The 22,972-nt window shown below is 44.3% G+C and overlaps 1 protein-coding gene across 2 annotated transcripts in view; it reads left to right on the forward strand.

Annotated features, from left to right (window-relative positions):
• The first annotated feature begins 219 nt into the window (after positions 1-219).
• Positions 220-22,972, forward strand: part of NID2 (nidogen 2) — a 62,163-nt gene continuing 39,410 nt past the window's right edge. The window contains exons 1-4 of one of the 2 annotated variants that reach the window (XM_066387998.1): positions 220-557; positions 1,194-1,502; positions 11,062-11,294; positions 17,323-18,071. In XM_066387998.1, coding sequence (XP_066244095.1) covers positions 324-557; positions 1,194-1,502; positions 11,062-11,294; positions 17,323-18,071 — 1,525 coding nt within the window. In that variant the 5' untranslated portion in view covers positions 220-323. The remainder of the gene's footprint in view (positions 558-1,193; positions 1,503-11,061; positions 11,295-17,322; positions 18,072-22,972) is intronic. The other variant, XM_066387999.1, reaches the window with a different exon arrangement.

Genomic DNA, 22,972 nt, shown 5'->3' on the forward strand with positions numbered 1-22,972 from the left:
TCGGAGGCGGCGGAGTAGGAGCAAATCCGGGCAGCCCCGGCCGGGGGCTTTTACCTCGCCCGGGGTAAAAGCGGGGCCGCTTCCGCGACCCCTGCCTTAGAAAACTTTTAACGAGAACCAGATGTGGTGGCTGCTGTCGAACTTTCTCAGAGCCGGGGATTGGTCCCCCGTGTGGGGCCGCAGCCAGTCAGCGCGCGGGGAGGGCGGGGAGGTCCGCCCCGCCCGCACCCGCGGGGATTCAGGTCGGAGGGCCGCGCCGCGCCGCTAGTGGGCTGGCTGGCGGGACGCGCTGCGCGGCAGGGCAGCCCCGGGGCCGAGCGAGCATGCCGGGGGAACGCGCGGCCGGGCTGCGGGCGCGGTGGGCGCCACCGCCGCGGCTGCTGCTGCTGCCGTTGCTGCTGCTGTCCCGGGCCGCGGCGCTGCACCCGGGCGACCTCTTCCCCTACGGGCAGTTGCGGGGGGACCAGCTTCTGAAGGAAGGGGACGACGAAAGCTCAGCCGCAGTGAAGCTGGCGCGTCCCCTGCGCTTCTACGAAGCCCTGTTCAGCTACCTCTACGTAAGTTGGGCCACCTCTGGGCGCGGGACTGGGCAGATTTCTCGCAGCTTCTTCCTAGGGTTCCATGTAGCGTGGATCTCACCGAACCCCGGTCTTCTGAGGGGAGGAAATAGTGCGCACGCTTTGCTGTCCCAGAGCGCCCCTGGGGTGAGACCTGGCTTTGCAGTGATGTTGCTGCTGCACTAACCGCTTTTCCTTACCTCGAATGAAAGGGCAAGGGCTGTTTGCGGCCACATATGCATCCTGGGCAGAAAAGATGGTGTTGCTAGGGCAGCCAGTGGGCTTTCCAGTTAGGGCCGTGAGAAGGCAGTGCACGTCTGCAGAGCTGGGGTGCTACCTCCTCGGACCTGGAGGTACCCAGGGTGGTGCGGGTAGTGAGAAAATATGCAAACGAGTTTTAGGGCAGCTGGACCTATTGCGTCGCGCTGTAGGGTAGGAGTGGGCGGCTGAGGTTGCGCTGGTTGCCCTGAACCGGGAGTCAACCTCCCAGGCTATTCTGAAGGAGAAGCTTCAGGCCTGGGGCGGTTCCCTTCCCTCCAGGAGGGGCAGGATGGGCGCGCTTGTCTGAACTTGTGGTAGCTGCCCTTGGGCTTGCAGAGTAAGCGACCGCCACTTTTTGTCCCCCTCCTCTTCCAGGTTGGCACCAATGGCATCATCTCCACCCAGGACTTCCCTAGGGAGACTCAGTATGTGGACGACGGTTTTCCCACGGACTTCCCGGCCATCGCTCCCTTTCTGGCCGACATCGACACGAGCCAGCACAGGGGCAGGATCCTGTACCGCGAGGACATGTCTCTGGAGGTGCTGGGTCTGGCCGCCAGCTATGTGCGCGCCGGCTTCCCGCGCACCGCCGCGGACTTCACCCCCACCCACACCTTCTTGGCCACCTGGGAACAGGTGGGAGCCTACCAGGAGGCCAGGCTCGGGATGCCGCCTTCGGGAGATGTAAGTGACAAGGGATGCTTGGCTGCTGAGCCAGTTGAAGGACAGGCTTGAATTTTGGGCTGGAACTCAGGACTGGCTTAGGTTTTTTTGTTTGTTTGTTTGTTTGTTTCTGAGTCTGCTCTTGGGCTGAAACTGATGTATCGTTTGGTGGCACCAGGACTCAAGTGGCTTAGAAGTGAAGTCTTCAGGCTTCCACTGAGGATCTGAGAGGTAGTCCCTTCCAGCAAGGAAAAGTGATTGGGGGATGAGGGCCTAGTGCAGATGGGAAGGCCCTCAGAACACAAGAGTGTTTACTGTTTGGTTGTTTATTTTTAGAATCACCTCTGAATATACAAGAATTACTTCTAATTATATGTTCATTGAAAGAAAAACATAAGCAAATACAGGCAATTTAAAAAAGAACAACCTCTCATTTTCCTACCACTCAAAGATAACCACTGTTAAACATTTTCCTGTGTATCTTCCAGACTTTTTTTTTTTGCCTCTATCAATATCTGTATTTATCTGTCAGTTTCTATTAACAACGATGGATTCAGAGTGCACATTCTGTTTTGTAGTCTCCTTCCCCCCACTAACTAGTATATTGTGAATATGTTTCAATGTCAGTAAATCTTCTTCTACAACGTTATTTATAAAGTCTGTGTAATATTCCATCCAGTGCATTTACCAGTCTACCAGTGATCATTAAGGTTATTTCTAATTTTTTTTTTTTTTTTTTTTTTACAGAGGCAGAGATAGACAGGGACAGACAGACAGGAACGGAGAGAGATGAGAAGCATCAATCATTAGTTTCTCGTTGCGTGTTGCGACTTCTTAGTTGTTCATTGATTGCTTTCTCATATGTGCCTTGACTGTGGGCCTTCAGCAAACCGAGTAACCCTTTGCTCAAGCCAGCAACCTTGGGTCCAAGCCAGGGAGCTTTTTGCTCAAACCAGATGAGCCCGCGCTCAAGCTGGCGACCTTGGGGTCTCGAACCTGGATCCTTCCTCATCCCAGTCCGACGCTCTATCTACTGCGCCACCCCCTGGTCAGGCTCTAATTTTTTGTCATTATAAATAATTTTGTGAGGCACTTCTTTAAAGCTAACTCTTTGCACATGCCTTAGTTGACATTCCAGGATTTGGAGTCGGTGGGCCAGAGGGGATGCACTCTTATTAAGGTTCTTGAGCCAACTTGCCTTCCAGTTTACATGCCCCCTAGTTTACAGGAGACTGTCCTCAAATTGTTGTACAGTCTCTACCTGAGAAACCAGCCAAGCTCCCAGTCTTTAGGCTTGGCAGCAACATTTTTAAAGTACTCCAAATGGACCTTGGGTGGGGCCAGGGTGGCTTGGCAAATGGTGAACTGCCTCATTCTTGGAGTAGGTGAGGACTTCCTCCCATGAAATTAGATCTGAAACACAGTTTATCTCTATTTTAAATCATCAAAGTGTTTCTTAGCTACAGAAAGATGGCACAACTCATCCCTTAGAGATTAAGTCACTGTCACTGAGTAGTTCAAGATGGTGGCCATTCTTATGTGTTCTGAAAAGAAATATTTCCCAAAGGCTGGACTCAGCATAGAAGATTTATAAATAAAAATTGTTTGAATTGATGATTTTTTTTTTTTGCTACTTATTATTTTTGTCAGGCAACATCTAGTTTTGTTCATTGAATTTTTTTTTAAAAAAATACATGGTTTGATGTTTTAATCAATTCAACAGAGTACATTCAATTCAAACAGATATATTGAACAGGGCATTGGACTAGGTCAGTGGTCGGCAAACTCATTAGTCAACAGAGCCAAATATCAACAGTACAATGATTGAAATTTCTTTGAGAGCCAAGTTTTTAAAATTAAACTATATAGGTAGGTACATTGTTATTAACTTAATTAGCATACTCCTAAACTGGCCTTTGAGCCACACTCAAGGGGCCAAAGAGCTGCATGTGGCTCTTGAGCTGCTGTTTGCCGACCACTGGACTAGATGGAGAGTTGGAGAAAGTTGAGTAATATAAGGCCCCCACCAGTATGTTTCATTCATTCATTCATTCATTTTTGTTTCTAAGTTTGAAAAACCTTTAAAATTAAGGATAATATACCTATAATAAAACATTTGGAAAAGAAAATAAACCTTATTTATAATTTCACTAATCAGAGGTCACCACTGCTAATAGTATATTTCCTTTCAGTATTTTTCTAAACATTTATCTTTTATGTGTCATATTGATATATGTGTGTGTAAGTAATTTACATTTAAACATAGTTGAGATGTCTTTATCCAAGAAATCATTTTTGCAAACTTACTGTATGTCAGTACTGATACAGACACCATGAAAGGACTCCCAAGGATCTCATAGTTTAGTAGGGACATTGATTATTGTTCAACACAATAAGTGTAGTAGCATTTTGATTGAAGGAGACTAGCTCTGCTCCTCCCTGGTTAGGGGACTCAATCAGGGAATGTTTTAGTGAAGAAGTAGCTTTGAATTTGAGTTGAGCACAGTGGAACATTCCCAAAAGAAGGTTATCGTATGACATAACCCATGTGCTGTAAAGTAGATGTGTTTGGGCATTATGTGTGGCACATTATTACTGAAGAGGAACGTCAGTGGGATAGGAGGCTGGAAAGGCCATGGGGTGAGAGTTTGGACTCCGTTCTTTGGCAGTAGGCAGCCTTTGAAGGATTTAAAGCAGGGGATTGATATTTTTTTTTGGGGGGGGGTAGATATTTTTTGTTAAGAGCTCTTTCTGACGGTATTCAGAAGATGAGGGTACAAAGGAAAGATTGACTACTTAGATACTTATGATATAGGCTGTTTAAGCTATCTTGATAATTCTGATAACAATATTTCATCATACCGTCTTCCTACAGCAGTCCTGCACGATAAGTATCACATGACCTATTGTTTGCACTTCACAGATAATGACAAATAGAAGTCAAAGCTATTTTCCAGAATTCTGCTCTTAGTGGGGCAAAAGTAGGTTTAGAATATAGAGATCATGGTTCTTAGTTCTTTTGTGGGTTTTTTTTCTGTTGCTGTTGCTTTTATCCAGACTTTTTTCATTCAAGACCCATTTCCTTGGCACAAGCGATGAAGGTAGACCCAACAACAGTTGTGCCTTTTCCTAAGACTACCAGTAGATAAGGCTGGAGTTTTATTGTCTTGATGTGTGATCTTAGTACCAGAAGAGTCATTGGAATCATATTGCATTCAAAGGAAGAGTGAACTTGGAATGAAATATTCTGCTAAGGACAGTATTGATACATATTAATATTCCAATACTCAAGAGAGAATCGGCTGTCTCTGTCTTACTTTTTCAACACAGAATAGATAGAAAGACAGAGTTGAGTGAGATGGATAGGGGAGATGGGCAGTTGCTCAGAAGCTCCCGAATGCTGAAACCATGCAATAGCTTTAAGTTTCAATTTTGTCAAGACTAATTTGAAACCAAAAGTTACAACACAGACAAAGTGATTTTAATTTTCCCCACTTTTTTAAAGATTTTTAAAATTGATTTTTAGAGAGAGAGAGAGAGTTTGAGAGAAGGCAAGAAGCATCAACTCATTGTTGCTTCACTTTAGCTGTTCATTGATTGTCCCTTGTATGTGCCTTGACCAGGCAAGCCCAAGGTTTAGAACTGGCGACCTCAGCATTCCAGGTCAACACTCTATCCACTGTGCTACCACAGGTCAGACTATTTTTCTCCATTTCATATATAACATGGGAATAATGCTTGTCTTACCCAACTTTTCAGGTGGCTGTGAAGACAATGACAATAAAGATAAAGAAGAGAAAAAGTGTTTTTGAAAGGTTACTAGTGATTTTAGAAACGATGACTCAGTCTCAGCCTTGGTTTCTTAAGCTGTAAAATGGAGTAGCAGTGTCTACCTTCCAAGATTGTTGTAAGAATTAACTCAAGTGACATTTTTTACATAGCTGTTGTAACCCCTTAGACTTAGCTGCTGGGTGCTCAGCCAGTCTGTGTTCTCCTTGTTGGCTTGATGGGACCAGGTTCTGGTTCTTTTATTTCTCTATCTTGTAAGGATGCTGTGACAAAAGTCCTTCACACAAGGACTCTTTAAATACAAAGTTTTCCAAATTGCAATTTCCATCCGGGCTTTTTTGGGGTGGGGAGCATAGGAAGATTTGTAGATTCTAGCTCTCTTTCACTTTTCTAATTAAAATCAATCTGCAGACATTGCCATATGCTGAGTTGGCTTCAGAGTTTGTTTCATTTAGAAAAAAAGATGAGGATTCTGTTTAGAGAGAATGTTTTTTTAATTACCCATGTTGAAGGTTGTTCTGAAAATACTTTATAAAGAGCTATGACTTGAGTTCTTGTTTTAATAGTTGTTTGGAGGTAGATTTTGGCAAGTTGTCTACTTTGCTTGAAGGGGTTCTACATGGCTTTCTTAAACCTTGGCATATTAACCTTATGTTGCAAAGTTACTGGAAACTTGAAGATATCAGAGGAATGGCATCTTCACCAGTTAAAACAATCTCAGTTGTTCCCTTTCTCTCTGTGGATATTTATAGTGGGTGTGACAGGATGTTGTAGCTGATATTGCAGGGATGTCAAGGTATAACTGCATCTAAAAATTTGAGGCCCTGGCCGGTTGGCTCAGTGGTAGAGTGTCGGCCTGGCGTGCAGGGGACCCGGGTTCGGTTCCCGGCCAGGGCACATAGGAGAAGCACCCATTTGCTTCTCCACCCCCCCTCCTTCCTCTCTGTCTCTCTCTTCCCCTCCCGCAGCCAAGGCTCCATTGGAGCAAAGATGGCCCGGGCGCTGGGGATGGCTCCTTGGCCTCTGCCCCAGGCGGCAGAGCGACGCCCCGGAGGGGCAGAGCATTGCCCCCTGGTGGGCAGAGCATCACCCCTGGTAGGCGTGCCGGGTGGATCCCGGTTGGGCGCATGCGGGAGTCTGTCTGTCTCTCCCCGTTTCCAGCTTCAGAAAAATACAAAATAAATAAATAAATAAATAAATAAATAAAAAATTTGAACAAATAATGTTTATCAATTTAATTAATCTGAGATTCCTTGGGCTGTCATAGATACTTCACCTAGCAAAGAAGTCACGGTATTGACATTCAAAGAACTTAATTGACAAGAGACATAAAAATGACGTGTTTATTTTAACTGTGTTCTTTTGGGAAGGGGGTATTATTTTGTTGTTGTTCGAGGCAGAGGGATTATAGAGAACTAGTTAGTTACACAGATCTCTGTGTATGGAGAATGTTTAGTTGATCTGGAATTTAAGTTGGGCTGAAAGAATGGATTTTGAGAATGAGGCAGCAGGAGAGATTGTTCTGAGCTAAGGCGTGGGAGAAGGCTGGGAGAGCTGAGGCTGGAGAAATGGACGAAGGAGTCACGGGGCAGTAACATAAGATGAGTGAAAAGTTGCCCATTGGAGGACTCAGTGTAGGTACTGAGGTATGTTGACTTGTTTCAAAGGTTGATAATCATCGATGGAGGGCGTTGGGTCCACAGAGAATGAGAGTTAAGGCAGGACTTTGTTGTAGCTTTTTGACTTCTGGAGCTGACATCCAGAAGAGAGGGCATCTGCATCTATCCAGAAGGGCTTAACCTGAGTCTGAGACGTGGCTAGAAAGACATACAGAATGAGACAGATAAGGAAATTGGTTAAAGAAATGCTGAAGTTTTGCTAAAGACTAAGGGTCAGGAAGGATGTGATAGCACTGAGCATTCATCTTTGAATATTGGGAAGGATCTGTAGCATTTAGAGCAGAAGATGAATGAGGGAAAAATTATGCATGTGACAGTATCATACCGGTAATGGGAGATGGGGAATTATAGCCAAGGATGGAGGTTAGTGTCGACACCAAATACTGGAGGTCAGAAGTCAGTGATGCCACAGAAGTAGGGTTACTAGTTGTAACCCCAAGGAAGAGAGAAAAGAGAACTTTATGACCCTGTAGGGGTCACCCTACTGATTAAATTTCATTGTAACTTTTGTAAGCCACCATATGTAAATCCCTTTGGGACAGGGATGGCACTGTTCTGATTTTTTTTTTTTTATTTTGCCAGATGATGAAATGAATTAAGTGAATTGCAATAATTAGAAACTCATAGATGGGCATGTTTTATATCCGTCACTGGGTTCTGCTGAGCGTCAAGGTGACATTGACTGGCGCTATCCTATACATGGAAGGGACAGTCAGACGGACTCCTTTTGCCTGCTCTCTGCTGAGGGCTCTGGCTTTTCTCTCTTTCTGATTACAGGGTGGCGGAAACCTTGAAGCTCGGCAGCCACTGGCCCTGATCATCTCTGTGCTGCTCCTCTGCCCGTGGAGGCCCCTCTCCCCTCTCTGGGATCCTGGGGGAGCTGGGAACCTGTGACCCTTTTGTGGGGGTTGGCAGCCTATCTGAGGGTTTCCCTTCAGAGGCAGAGCGTGTGGGGTTCTTGCAAAGGCTTGCTCTAGGAATGTGAAGACCTTTCCGGTCTGGAAACCAGTCAAGGAGTGCTTTGGGAGGAGGAGCAGCTTTTCAGGGCTTGTGAGGGCCACTCTTTAGCAATTAGGTGTAGAATTTTATGGAACTGAGTGTGAGCGAGAACTTTAGAAGCAATCATTTGGTGTGTGGGTGGTTTTTAAGTAGCCAAACTTTTGGCATGTATTTTAGATCCTAAATTCTATTTAAAATTCTTCTTTTATTTCCCTTAGCGGAGACAAGTAGATTAAATGCTTGCCATCTATAATAAGCTCTTGTCATGAGGATGGCTTGTAAAAGACACTGAGTAAATTTTCATTGAAATGAACTTATTGACTGATTAAAAGAATGAATAAAATAAAGTGCTAAATGCCCAGACCCCACAGGAAGAAGCCAGGCTTTCCCCTTCCCATCTCTGTTTACTTTTCCCCTTCCATCCTCCCCCATCTCCTTCAATTCCTTCACAATCTATAGGCCCTCCTTATCTCATAGAATTTCTCTAAACTTAGAACCAGAATTTCTTCCTATCTCACATTTTTTGTGGGCAATCAATGCCAGGAGCTTTGAAAGCCTAGCTCTTTGAAACAGGTTCTTTGTCCTTCCTTGAGTATTCCCCCCCACCACCACACACACACCAGTTGAACTTTATTGATTCTGACTAAAGTAAAACTCGGAAGTTATTGATCAGCATTAATTAATGGTGTAGTATATATTAGGTATAGACATGTTGCAGAATGGTCTTGTTTATATTTGCCAGAAATACTGGCTTCCCGGCTTTCTAGGAAACATCTCTTGCCCTCCCCACCCCCATTTTTAAACTCAGGCTTAGCTGAAGAAACAATTAACAACTACAACAATAACAAATATACTAGCCCCTAACCGCCCCTTAACTCTATACATTTGCAAACTTAAAGCAAAGCAAAGAGCAAAGCCAAGCAAGGTGACCTTTTTAGTGTTAGAGAACAGAAGGAAAGGTTGTGGATCACTTTGGGTTTTTTTTCTTGAAAAGCATTTAAACACCTGTGCGTCTTTGTCCTATGAGCAAGACCTCTACACTATACTTTGAAATTAAACGTTGAGAGGAAGAATTAACATTAAGAGGGAGCTTGAGCACAGTATGAAGAAGGATGTGGGACAGAATGGAATGCAGGCCCATTAATCTTGTTTGTTGATGTTTATTTAGTAAACTGTCATGTTCTTCTCTGGTCCTAATTCTGACGGTCTAGCAAGGTGGGGAGATAACACTCTATCATCGTAAGTGATGTTTCTGGGAGTCACATTATTTCAGAAGCAGTGGTATTTATAAATCCCTCCTCAGAGCCCTACTAAATTGTAATAGGAGTGGGATTTAGTGAGAGAGGTGTTCTCAGAGTCCTAAATATAACATCTTTTTAAGATAACCAGGCACCATTAACAACAGATCATTTTGCTGGGGTGAGGGGAGATAACTGGATGTAGGTAAAGGCAAAAAATATCTAACAAAATTTGAGAGTAAATTGAACTTTAAGGGGTGATGCTGTGAGGACCCGCCCAGGTGTTGAGTTTGTGGCTAATTCAGCTCTTGGCCTCTCTTTCTGGTCTGCTTGGGCTCCTGCTGTGTTTTTTAATGTCCCTAGGCCTTCTCTGCCCTGCCTCCCTCCCCCTACCCTGAGGTCTTGGGCACATGTCCTCTTCTGTAGCCTCTACTCTGTCCTTCAGTAACTCTCCCAGAACTCCAGTCATGGCAGAGACTGTCCTGGGCACAGTTCTCAGCTCTTTGCTCCTTTTATTCTTTGGCACCAAGCACAGTATCTGGTGCTTAATAGGCACTTGGCTATTTGCATTACTGTACCAATGAATTAATAAATTGGGTTTATAAACACGTAAACGGCTAACCACACACAATGAGGTGAATGCTAACTAGAAACACAAAGGTCTTATGGAGGGTCAGAGGACAGAAATAAACCTACACGGAATCACAAAGCCCCCTCCCAGAGGGGCGGCATTAGAAGGTTAGGAGGGGTTTTAGGCACAGGGGAACAGGAGCAAAAGTATAGGAGTACCATAGTCCCTGGGGCAGGTGGGGACGATTCAGTAGTCTCGTGGAGAAACCGCCCGTCTGACCTGGAGGGAAGTTCAGGGCACATCACCCTGAATGGGATGCTAAGGAGTAGTTAGGGTGGCCTAGTGGTACAGGACATGGATTCTGAGCTGGCCAGTCTGCCGCCATGTACCAGCTACCTGACTTTAGGCAGATTTGTTAGCCCCTCCGTCTCCTCATCTGTAACTCTGGTGCGGTATGAAAAAATCTAAGGAAGAGAGAAGGGAGCGAACAGCCAGGAGCCCTATTGATCATCAGCCAGTGCTTAACACTGTGCCTGCCCACAATGGCCATTTGATACATGGGTGGATGAATGAATGACCGGGATGAGTGCCCGGGGCAGTCAACGAGGGTAGTGACAGTGGAAATGTACAGGTAAGTTTGCTACTTGCTCTCAGCTCTAAAAGAAGTTTGGCTGAAGGAAGTTTAAAACCTTGAAAGTTATTATCTTTTTAACCTGTGATTTTTACCTATGCCTCTTTCAACTATTAGTCTAAATTGATAAAAGATGATTACAATAACATAGCTTATAAAATTATGTTGTAACTTGAAGAGGAAATGTAAAAGAACAATTTGGAGAAATCCTAAGAAGGGGGAAAACCCTTTGTACTTTATGATGCTTTGCTTGCATTGTATTTTTGTTTGCTTGTTTTATTTATTTGTTTGTTTGTTTGTTTATTTTATAGTGAGAGAGTGGGAGAGAGAGACAGAGACAGACAGGAAGGGAGAGAGATGAGGAGCATCAGCTCAGTTGCAGCACCTTAGCTGTACATTGATTGCTTTTTCATACATGCCTTGACAGTGGGGGTGGGGGGCTCCAGCTGAGTCAGTGACCCCTTGCTCAAGCTAGTGACCATGGGTTCATGTCTATGATCCCACGCTCAAGCCAGCAATTCTGCACTCTAGCCAGAGGAGCCTGTGCTCAAGCAGCCAACCTTGGGGTTTTGAACCTGGGTCCTCAGTGTCCCAGGTCAATGCTCTATCCACTGCGCCACCACCTGGTCAGGCTGTTTGCTTGTTTTATTAAGAATATTTTTTTTTCCCACAGCTGAATACTTTCCAGGCAGTTTTGGCATCTGATGAGTCTGATACCTACGCCTTATTTCTGTATCCTGCCAATGGCCTTCAGTTCTTTGGAACCCGCCCCAAAGAGTCCTACAATGTCCAGCTTGAGCTTCCTGCTCGGGTGGGCTTCTGCCGAGGGGAGACTGATGACTTGAAGAGAGAGGGACCGTATTTTAGTTTGACTAACACTGAACAATCTGTGAAAAATCTCTACCAGTAAGTACTGTAGGGCTTAAGCCCTTTCCTGTGGGAGTATAAGGACCCTTATGAGCTACCCAAACCTGAGTGGCCATGTGATCATTAAATAGTGTGTTGGTGGTTTCTAAATAAGGCATCAGGTCAAAACCAGGACTTGGCTAGACCCTGGGAAGAGCAAGTTCACCAAATATAAAAGGTCCTTTATTTTTCTTGTCCTATTGGCCAACGATACCTGAAGCAGAACTGTGTGTGTGTGTTTGAAGAGCCACTGGGGCTTGCTATAGAAAACATTGCTCTTGGAACTGCATGAAAATACCAGTAATATAACTGCCCAGATTGAAGTTTTTCCAGGTTAATTATTTCACAGAAGGAGTTGTGATTTTTAGACAGATAACATGTTACTATTAAAATAAGAGTAATATAGTGTGGGAAAGAAACAAACAGACTGGTAGATGTTTAGAAGTCTCAAGATTTCCCTATGGCTTTATCACCTGAAATCGCACGGACTTCTTTGCCACCGGGTATGAGCACAGCCCTCGGTGCCCCCAGCGCCTACTCTGCTCCTGCAATCCTAAACCCACATCACACCATGATGGGGGTGCGCACCGATTGATATTTGTTAGTTTCGGGGCTTTAAAAAGATATCCTTGCTTTTATTGCTGTCCTGATTACTTACTGATCTAGAAGCCAGACGGAGCGCATTGGCTGCTTGGCCTCCCCTCCTGCCTCTCGGTTTCACTAGGTTGTCCTGGGCCCTGTAGCACCTTGCTTATTTGCATGCCATCTGCTCTGCTCAGCTACTGGAGAGCAGGCCCTACAACCAAAGAGGCTTACTTGAGCTAACAATTATGGAGAGCTTGCTGTTTGCCAAACATTGTGCTAAACGCTTTCTAGAAACTGTCTTAATTAAAACTCACAAGAATTCTAGGAGGTAAGTTATACTCTTGTCTCTATTTGACAGATGAGCTTAGGGAAGTTAAGTTGCCTATAATCTCAGTTATTAAGTGGCAAAGCCAAAACTGAAGGACAAGGCTACACGTATGCTGATTCCTGGTTTTCTTTTTCATTTTATGACTCTTGTTGGGCATCTTGTAGGTCTCCATCTAGGCTGCCTTTTAGTGGGAAAGACTTAGTTCCTTGCTTTTTCTTTCTGGGCTCCACCTGCCTCTTTGACCCTGGAGGCCACAGAGTCTCTGTTCCACAAATATTACAGAGACCTCACAAGGGGCCAAGCACTTGAAAGACAATGATGTCTAAGGCACAGGCCCTGTGCTAGCAACTTGCTCTGGAGTAGAGTTGACAGACAAATGGATTAACAAATCCAGATCATTAGAATAAAAGCTAACATCTACATGGGGGCAGGAGGTGGTGGGGGCCAGAAAGCCTGTAAGAAAAGCTGCTGTGCTTTCCTACCACAAACATGAAGACCCCTAAGAAGGTACGCGCTGGCACGCGCACACAAACACATGCACACACACACGCACACATGCAGGCACGCGTGCCCACGCACAGTTCCTTCCCATGCCTTCCTCGTTTTTATCTTTGATGCTTCCCAGAAACCTCTGAGTTACTTGATGCGAGTTTAATAGTTATGGGGCTAAAGTGATTATCAGAGGCATTTTTCTTTAAGTGAGACTAATGCTCACTGTGAAAAAATAAATAAATTACAAACAATACAGAATAATGTGAAATAAAAGTAAAAATTACCCAGTATTACTACTTTAAGTGATAAGCAGTGTTAGTAGTCCTTCCAGAATCTTTAGGTATATATTAAAAAATTTTAAAGCCTTTCACTATATATGTGGCATTTTCCCATTTATCACTGTCTGATAGGCCTCTTTCAGTGCAATATCTATTTATATTATCCTTTTAAGGCTATAAAACAGGGCATCACATATATTTTATATTATACATTATTATTAAGACAATAAGTTATCGATGAACATTTAATTTGTTTCTGGTTTTTTCTTTTGTAATTATCATTGCAGTAAGTAGCATAATATACAGAGTGGGCCAAAAGTACGTTTACAGTTGTGAGTACGCAAAACACAGAGTTTATTCTTGTATTATTATTTATTCATTATTGTATTATTTTTCCATACAAACAACTCTAAATCTCCCCCCCACCTACATTGCTCAGATTCACATTTCTCTTCAAAGTAAAATTGCTGAGAAATGGCATATTAGGTTTAGCATATTGATGTGTGTTAACAAACTGCCCTTCAGGAACATTGCACCAACTAACATCCTCACCAGTAACATAGGGCAGTGATTGACAGTGCCTGTTCCCTGTAAGTTTCCATCCTTTTTAATCTCTGAATCTGATAGCTATAAAAATTTTATATTTTCACTCTAATTTCTTTGATTACTATCTGAAACGCCTTTTCATATGTTTACTAGCCATTTACCAATCTTTCTTTGTGACTTATCTGTCCACACCCTTTGCTATTTTCTACTAGGGTGTTTACAAATAACTCTTTTCCATAAGAAAAAAAATACGGTAATGCTCTCAGTCTTCTTACATGTGTTGTGAATATTTTTATCTAGTTGTTCATTTTTTTTTTTTTTTTTTGTATTTTTCTGAAGCTGGAAACGGGGAGAGTCAGACTCCCGCATGCGCCCAACCGGGATCCACCCAGCACGCCCACCAGGGGTGATGCTCTGCCCCTGCGGGGCGTCGCTCTGTTGCGACCAGAGCCACTCTAGCGCCTGGGGCAGAGGCCAAGGAGCCATCCCCAGCGCCCGGGCCATCTTTGCTCCAACGGAGCCTCGCTGCGCGCCCGACCGGGATCCACCCGGCACGCCCACCAGGGGGCGACGCTCTGCCCACCAGGGGGCAATGCTCTGCCCCTCCGGGGCGTTGCTCTACCACAACCAGAGCCACTCTAGCGCCTGGGGCAGAGGCCGAGGAGCCATCCCCAGCACCCGGGCCATCTTTGCTCCAATGGAGCCTTGGCTGTGGGAGGGGAAGAGAGAGGCAGAGAGGAAGGGAGGGGGGGTGTGGAGAAGCAAATGGGCGCTTCTCCTATGTGCCCTGGCCGGGAATCGAACCTGGGTTCCCCGCACGCCAGGCCGACGCTCTACCGCTGAGCCAACCGGCCAGGGCCTCTAGTTGTTCATTTTTAAAGTTACTTATGATCTAGAAGTTATTTTCCTTTATGATTTCAAGTCTTGGGGTTATTCTCAGAAAGGCCTTCTCTAATTCCAGATTATAGAAATATTCCTTAATTGAATCTTCTATTTTACTTTTCATTATTTAAATTTTCAAAACTACAGAAAAGTGGCAAGAATAGTTAAAGGAACATCTAAATGCTCATAATATAAGTTGACGTTTTGTCATGTTCGTCAACTTTTTTTCTTTTTTGCTTACATATTTTAAAGTAAGTCTCACACATCATGCCATTCGCTCCTAAGTACTCCAGAATACAACTCTGAAGAACTCTTACTTTCCTAGTCAGTGGAATCTTTTTTGTCTTCCTCAATCCTGTTTCATTATTATAAGCTCAAAGGTCATAAATTATATAATTCATGCTGTGTCATAAATCTTCTGAAAATTTAAATATGAATGTACATGTTTGCATTTTTGAGATTATACTTTTCTAACTCCTGGAAGACAGTAGTTGTTAAGTATTTATGTGCAAGGCCCCATGCTAGACATTTGATATGGTTTTCTCACTTAATCCTCCTAATACTCAGGGAGGATGACCCTGTTGTCCCATTTTGTAGTCTTGTTTTCTTTTCTAGGAAATAAATGCTATCACTCCGCTTTTCAAATGACCTTGGATTTTAGAATAAACTCAAATTGGTTACTTTCTCATCGTGCACAAAGACAAAAGCCAAGATAGTGGTTTATATTTAATTAGGTTATTTTATTTAGCTTTTATCTGCTATAATTTATATTTTTCTACCCTGAAGCTTTTATAGTTTTCTGTTTCTAACATCAAGAAAAAATTTCACAGCTGCAACACCTCTGGTGTGATAATAAACTCAGTCTCCTCAGATCTTCAGGGTTCTCTTATCTTCCTTAGTGTTCCTTATTTCCTTGCCAAGAAATACCAGCATTAATTCTTAGCACTTACCAACAATGCGTAGCATATTGCACAAAGGCTCACCGTTTTGCTTACTATAGTCCTCCATCCCTAAGTTAATTACAATAGCAGCAACAGCAACCACCACAATAACAATAACACACACACACACACCACACACACACACACACACACACACACACACACACACACACAGGGGGGGGGTAGGTTAAGAGTCATTCTCAGAATTGTATGAAAAATATTATTGCTATAGACATCCATATGAATATGTTGAGTACCTAGCCAATGAGTGAAGTTCTCTTGTCATTATATGAATCAATGAATTTTTTATTAACTTATTAATTCATTAACTCATTCCTCATTGGCTGAGTTTTGAGGAAATGCTGGGAGATGCTGAGCTTGGCATTTTGTACATATGTCAGAGGACCACACAAACTGATATATTCAAGGTAGCCAGACCCAGGTTTGTCTAGCTTTTTCCTTATGTTTAGAAATCTTGCATGTAGTTGTTTACTTCAGAATGTATCATTGGCTCTAAAATAGTGGACCATTAGGAAATTTGGGAGACTGACTAGTCCACGTTCTTTTCTAGTAGAAAAGGCAAGTGAGCTCTTCATCTCCAGATATTTCTAAATACTTCTCGCCTATGTCCCGTGGTATTTTGATTAAACTACTTTCTTATTTTCCCCTTAACTTTGTTCTGCATTTACTCAACCTATTAGACCTGTGCACTTATATTTCTTTGATTTTTTTTTACATTGACTCACCATTCTCTGTGAATTAGTTAATTCAGTGGTCCCCAACCTTTTTTGGGCCACGGACCGGTTTAATGTCAGAAAATATTTTCACGGCCCGGCCTTTAGGGTGGGATGGATAAATGTATCACGTGACCGAGACAAGCGTCAAGAGTGAGTCTTAGACGATGTAACAGAGGGAATCTGGTCATTTTTAAAAAATAAAACATCGTTCAGACGTAAATATAAAAAAATGAAAATAATGTAAGTTATTTATTCTTTCTCTGCGGACCAGTACCAAATGGCCCACAGACTGGTACTGGTCCACGGCCCGGGGGTTGGGGACCACTGAGTTAATTGATTAATCTATGTGAGTAAACAGTGAATTGTCTTAACATTATCGAGTTTTGCTAATTCAAATGCTGATTGATTATGGTATATTGGTTTTCTGACATAAAATACTTCTTATTTTATGATAATGTAAAGCCCAGTCTAGAGCATAGATTTTGGTGTTAGTGCTGAGTCCAGGCTCTGTCAATCATTAAGAAGATTAGTTAGCCTCACAAACCTATTTTCTCCTCTGAAGTTGGGCATGGTCATTGCCCCACCCTTGCAGATTGTATTGAAGAATGTTAAGCACTTGGCACCTAACTAACTCTTAAAATCTTGTAGTAGTCAGTATTTTTTAAGTGTTTGGCAAACATTTTTCAACATGTATTTTCTTAAAAAGTGGAAGATAAAATATTCCTGCATTCCCTCTTTGTTCTCAATCAGCGAGATTTTGGATAAAGCATGTGGATAGTAGAGCAGATTGTAACTCGAGAGTCTAGCATTCTGTGCTAGTCACAACCTTTGAAAGTGAACGTTAAGTAAGAGATAGTTTCTATCAAAATCCCAATAAACTCCTTTCAGTTAACATGCAAGTGTCATTTTATTTGTTTTTTCTCCACCAGTGAAAACTCTAAATCTGATCTTTTAAAATACTTTATTCATTTTTTAGAAAGGAGAGAGAGAGAGAGAGAGAGAGATAGGGGAGGAGCAGGAAGCAAAGCATCAACTCCCATATATGCCTTGACCAGGCAAGCCCAGGGTTTCGAACCAGCGACCTCAGTGTTCCAGGTCGATGCTCTATCCACTGTGCCACCACAGATCAGGCCGAATCTGATCTTAATAGCCTTTCAGTTTTAAAATAGACTCCTCACCTTTGTAGGAAGGCGGCTGAATGACCATGTTTATTACAAGGCACTATTCTTTTTTATGCAGACACAGCAACATGGGCATTCCTGGAGTGTGGGCCTTTCTTATCGGCAGCGCCCTCCCATTGGACAATGTCAGGCCAGCAGCAGTTACAGGATTCCTTCCCAGAGCCCGCTCTTCAGCTTCCCTGGAACAGCCCTTCAGCCACGCTGCAGACCTGGAGAGCAACTACAGTCAGGACAACTTGGATTATTACGATGAGGAGGAGGAGGAAGTTGAATACCCTCCGAGTAAACCAGAGGAAGTGTTGAAAGACCGCAGCAGGTTGGACGTTTCCTTCCGATCAAGAGCTGATTCGAGTCCTGTAGGAGGTGGTGGCTCTCCTCCAGAGTCCGAACTGACCTCCCCGCTGCATTCAACACCTAGAAATGGACCATTCCACCCTGAAACAGAATCTGCCACCTTGGACCCTCAAACCAAAGAGGGGAGACCTGGAAAGGAGATAGACACCCCACATACGAGAGGCCCAGGTATATCTTCTGTACAGCCGGGGACCAGAGGCCTGGCTCCGTCAGAAGTGGAACAAAATCCCCCGGATCCTCCCCAGGGAGCCCTGTCTCCCTACCCTGGAAACAGAAGCATCCGGCCCGACCCAGACCGAGGGGCAGCACCGCCTTCAGAGAGGGAGGCTCCTCCAGCCCACCCTGGAGGGCAGGTGGTTCTGCTCAGTTACGCCTTGCCGCACCGCACAACCCCCTGGGACCACGGGAGGCGCGTGGAGGGAGTGGACGACCACAACAATTTTAACACTAGGGGTAAGTGGGTTAGAAACTGGGTACTGAGATTCCATTTTTTTTTTTTAAATGCCAGCTTTGCAGAAAGTCATGATTTTTTTTCTCAAGCAAGTACGTGGAAAGTTGAGCAAAAAGAAGATTGGAACTGATTTTTAAATGCATGTTTCAGGAGATGGAGTATCTTTCCTTTGCCAAATACATCTTGGCAGGCAAATTCAGTTTGGAATCTCTTGACGATTAATAATGTTTTTTTTTAAAAATGGCCTCATGAAGCGAGTGAGGAAGAAGAACGAGGTTGCTCATGCCAGCTACGCTCTCAAGTGTAATGAAGTATTTCAGTTTGAAAGTTCAGCAAAGGTAACACATTCTGGGGCTTCGTACACATTACCGTGATGGAGGGCAGAAGACTTGAGCTTTAAGTGGCTAACATTCCAGCTTCTGACTCTGTTCTGGGACAACCCTTGTGTTCCCCCTGCTTCGAGCTGGTTGGTAGTGCGTGGGAGAGGAGACCCGGGGGGAAGGACGTTGCTAACCACCTGTGTCTTGTCATTTCTGGTTCATGGCTGTGCAGCTGTAGTATTCCCCTCCCTGGAGCCTCGTCCTCATTTCATGACTCACTGACCCGCGTGAGGGGCCGGGAGAGACATGCCGAGAGGAGGCAGTGGTTAATTAATACAGACATAGAGTCCATGTCGCCTTCTCTTCCTAGTTGAGACTTGTCGTGTCAGCTCTTTCTTCCCAGTCAGGGATGTAAACATGTGAATGGGAAACTGACCACAGAGTCATTCCATTTGTTCCAGGGCCTGCTCATCTGACCTCTAATGGGAGGACAGAGGTCAGAGGGGAAGGCATTCTTCAGGCCCTCCTACTTTTTTCCCACCTTCTCTGTATCCCATCCCTTTTGTGATAAAAAACATGTTGACCTAGCAAGGAGCATCTTCTGGGTTTTTCTGCTTCTGTGTTGAATTTTGCACGAAGGAGTGCTTGTTTCGGGGGAGAAAAAACTATTTTGTGACTAACGTGGCATTGCATAATGATTAGGGGGGGACTGTTGGTGTCCGACTTAGGTTTGAATCCTGGCTGCCACATTCCTTGTTGGGTCACATGAGGCAACTTATGTAACCCTCAGGCTTCTGATTTCTCCTAAATTTGTTGAGAGGGTTAAATGAGATAATGAAGTACTTAACTTAGTTGTCTGCATTAGTTGGTGCCTCCCAAATGGTGGCTGCTGTTACTAATTATAGAAAATTAATAGCCAATGGGAACGGGATGGGGGATGAAGAGAGAATGAAGCATGGGCTTGTGAAATGGTTGTGCCTTAATTTGAGCCCAAGGGCTATGTTTCTGTCCAGCTAAAGATGTGAATGTTAGTGGAAGGCTTCAGGACTGCCAGACCCTCTTGACAATTTCCTGACTTTCAGCGTAAGTTCCACAGAGCCAAAGAAAATGTAAAGCTGAGTAGCAAAGATTTTTAGCAAAGAAATTCTGAGGTAAAGATGTATTTCTAAATGCTGTTTTCACTTGTGAGTTCCTGCCCTGGAAAAGAGGTTGGAATATTAAAAAGCGGCCCCATGGAGGGATTTATTAAAGAGGGAGGAGGACGGGGCTGCACCCCCTGCATTGAGCTGTGAGAGGCCGAGACCACTGGCGCAGCTGTGGAAGAAGCTCGGGCAATGGAGGCAGTCGCCATAACCCTGCTGGGCTGTGAACTGTGGTATTTGTCAGCTGCTGGATGGCGTCTACTGCTGACATCTTGGAAATGGCAAGACGCATATGAAAATGCTGGTTCATATACCGAGACATTTACAATAGAAAAAAAAAAATCTAACTAGAAGGTTTTGAACCCAGGAGAAAAAAAAAAATCAGCAACCACTGTGTTAGAGAGCAAGAGGGAAAATAAGGGGAGCCCCTGTTTTCACCTCAGATTTTAGGAAGACTGTGTGAAGTATAGAACCATGCAGTTGTTAGATACTTTTTGTTTTTGGTCAGTGAACATTTTTTTCCCCCAAATGAAACATTGGCACCCTTGAGATCTAAACAAAAAAAAAATGGACTTCCCCTGGGAAAGCTGGTGGGTAGCAGAAGCGGGTTAAGGTTGGTTGAGGGCCCCGGGCGCAGAAGTAAATATTGGTCCCCTTACATTAGAAAAAAGTGTAAAGCTGGGGTTTTGCAGGGCCCTTCAGAAGTCGGGGCCCAGGGTGCCTGCCCGGTGCGCCTGCCGTTAAATCCGCCTCTGGTGGGTAGGGATAGCAAAGACAGAGGTCATTGCCTCCTAACTGCCCAGCCATGACCCGTCCTGCCTGGCTTTTTCTACCCATGGAGGGAGGAGTATGGATTTTGGTGTTAGGTGGACTTGAGCTTGATTTCCAGCTCTTCTGTGTGGTTCGGGGTAAGACACATGCTCTGTTGGCCGCCATTTTCCTCATGTCTAAAAAAATGAAGAGGTTGTAGACCTCATTAAGTCATTGTGAACATTAAAACTGGGCATCGGGAGCACCGTGCCCAATGAATTTTAGTTTCCCCTTCAAGCTTCAGAGTAGTCATCTTGCTAAAACAAGAATTTAAGTTAGTATTTAATTAAAACCCCCTCGCCCCCATCTCTTCCTGCTCTTTAATTTTTTTTCTCTTAGAGACTCTTTATATACTTTTCTTTTTGTTGAGAAATCTAGATTCTTTTCAGGTCATGTCTAATCCAGGCAACAATGGCCCAATCATAATTGGTTCTGGCCTCCCATGTATTATTTACTTTGTTCTTTTTTCTCTCCCTCTGTCCCTTCACTCTGTCCTCCAGCAAACCCTGTCCACTCAACCTTCAAAAATTCTGGGTCTGGTCCCTTCTCCTCCTCCCCACCAACACTTCTTGCTGCCCAGGCACCGGCTCGTTCCTGAGGTCCCCGAGTTGGATCCTATGTCTTCCGCTGCAAACCCTCCGTCAGCTCGCCAGCTCTCTCGACTCAAGTCCGAATCTTCCCTGTGACCCGAAGGTCCTAGGAGAGCTACAGGGCTACCTCTGCCCTTCTCCTCTGTCCTCACTCAAGCCCTCCCTGCCCGCCTTCTTCCAAGGCCTGAAATTTAAAGGAGAAGATTCCCCTGCCCCTTCTCGTTCTTTCCTGAGTTAGATTTCTGCACAGCTCTTGACACAATCCTCCATACCAAATAATTTACCTGTCCGTCAACCCCTGCCTAGGGGACAGGAAGCTTCAGGACCGGAATAAATTGTCTTTTGTTCCTTGCTGTAGCCCTGATTCCTAAACCAGCACCCTGCCCTTAGCGAGAGCTCAGTAAATATTTGTTGAATTATTGAATGAATGAAAGAAAATTGCAACAGGCCATTTACTTTTCACCTAACAAGCTGACACTGTGTTAAGTGAGCACATCTGTTCATGAAGGCAGGCATGGAAACGAGGTCTCCAAAGGAAGCCTTGTGTTCGCTCTGATTAGGAGCAAACCTACCCCCGTGCCTGATGTGGCTGTCCTGGGGCTGAAGCCTGACCTTGTGTTCCTGGCTCAGTAAGTTCCACCCTGAGATTACAATATTACACACATACACACTGCCAGCCACCACCACTCCAGTTTTAAAAAAGATCCCCAGGCCAGCATACCAATAGCTAATTTTACTTACAATTTGTCTCATAATAGCATCTTGTGGGAGCCTAACCGTTATTTTTCATTGTTAGAAAAATGTAGTCTGCGTGCCAGTCAGCTTCAACTCTCACACAGTTGCATTTGCGAGTCCCCGGCTGCACGGTTTTGTCTCTCTTTTTCCCTGGAATGAAAGCTGTGCTTGCACCTACTTTGTCAGTTAAGCTAACCTCGTTTTCTATGTCGGTCCTCCTCCTCCATCCCATCTCTCCCTGTTTCATAATCTACTCTTAGAATGGGAATTGAGTCAGAGAACAAATCTTCACAAAAATAACGAATAGGATATAATACAAATCCATCATTTCCTTAATTTGGAGCAGAACAGTGTTAGAGTTTGGTTTTATTTTTACCCAAATTTCCTGAAAATGACTACCTTTTAGATCTGCATGAGATTGCTTTTTTATCTTGGTGTTCAGAAGTGTATTAAGAAACAACATGATTTCTGGCAGTGAAGGGAGAGGAGGTGTCACCTGGATTTTAGAGATGAGGAAACTGAGAATTGTGCATTTCTGAAGTTCTTGCTGAGCCACCTGAGCCATGTTGTGGTCAAGTTCTAGAGCTTGGGGTCCTCTGCCCCTCCCCCATCACTGCCTTTGCCTTTTGTTCTAGAGGGGTAGTCCTGACAGCAGCCACAAGTGTGTCACACAAGTGTGTTGATCCATCCAGGTGCCACTTTGCATTTTGTGACTTTGAGCTAGAGAAAACTGAGACTTTGACACAAGTTACATTCATTTCTTTTTACTTAAACTGGGTTTTATTTTTCCTCTTTCTTTTTTGTTTTTTATTTAGTGAGAGGAGGGGAGGCAGAGACAGACTCCTGCATGTACCCCGACTGGGATCCACCCAGCAAGCCCACTAGGGGGTGATGCTCTGTTGTAAACAGAGCCATTTTTAGTTCCTGGGGTGAAGGCCATGAAGCCATCCTCAGCAACCGGGGCCAACTTGCTCTAATCAAGCTATGGCTGCAGGAGAGAGAGAGAGAGAGAGAGAGAGAGAGAGAGAGAGAAGCAAGAGGAGGAGGGGTGAAGAAGCAGGTTGGTGCTTCTCCTGTATGCCCTGACTGGGATTCGAGCCTGGGATATCGGGCCAACACTCTTACCACTGAGCCAACCGGCCAGGGCCTTCCTCTCTTAAACCAAAGGTAGACAGTGATAGATTGCTTTCTTCACAGGAACCTTCTGTAATATTTTTTATCATCCATTCTGTTTTGAGTTTTTGTCACTTTTCTGTTTAAGAAAAAGTTCAGGGTTACGCCTCCTTTTCTATTTTTATCAAACTGC

Source organism: Saccopteryx leptura, chromosome 6, assembly GCF_036850995.1.
Source record: "Saccopteryx leptura isolate mSacLep1 chromosome 6, mSacLep1_pri_phased_curated, whole genome shotgun sequence".
NCBI lineage: Eukaryota > Metazoa > Chordata > Mammalia > Chiroptera > Emballonuridae > Saccopteryx > Saccopteryx leptura.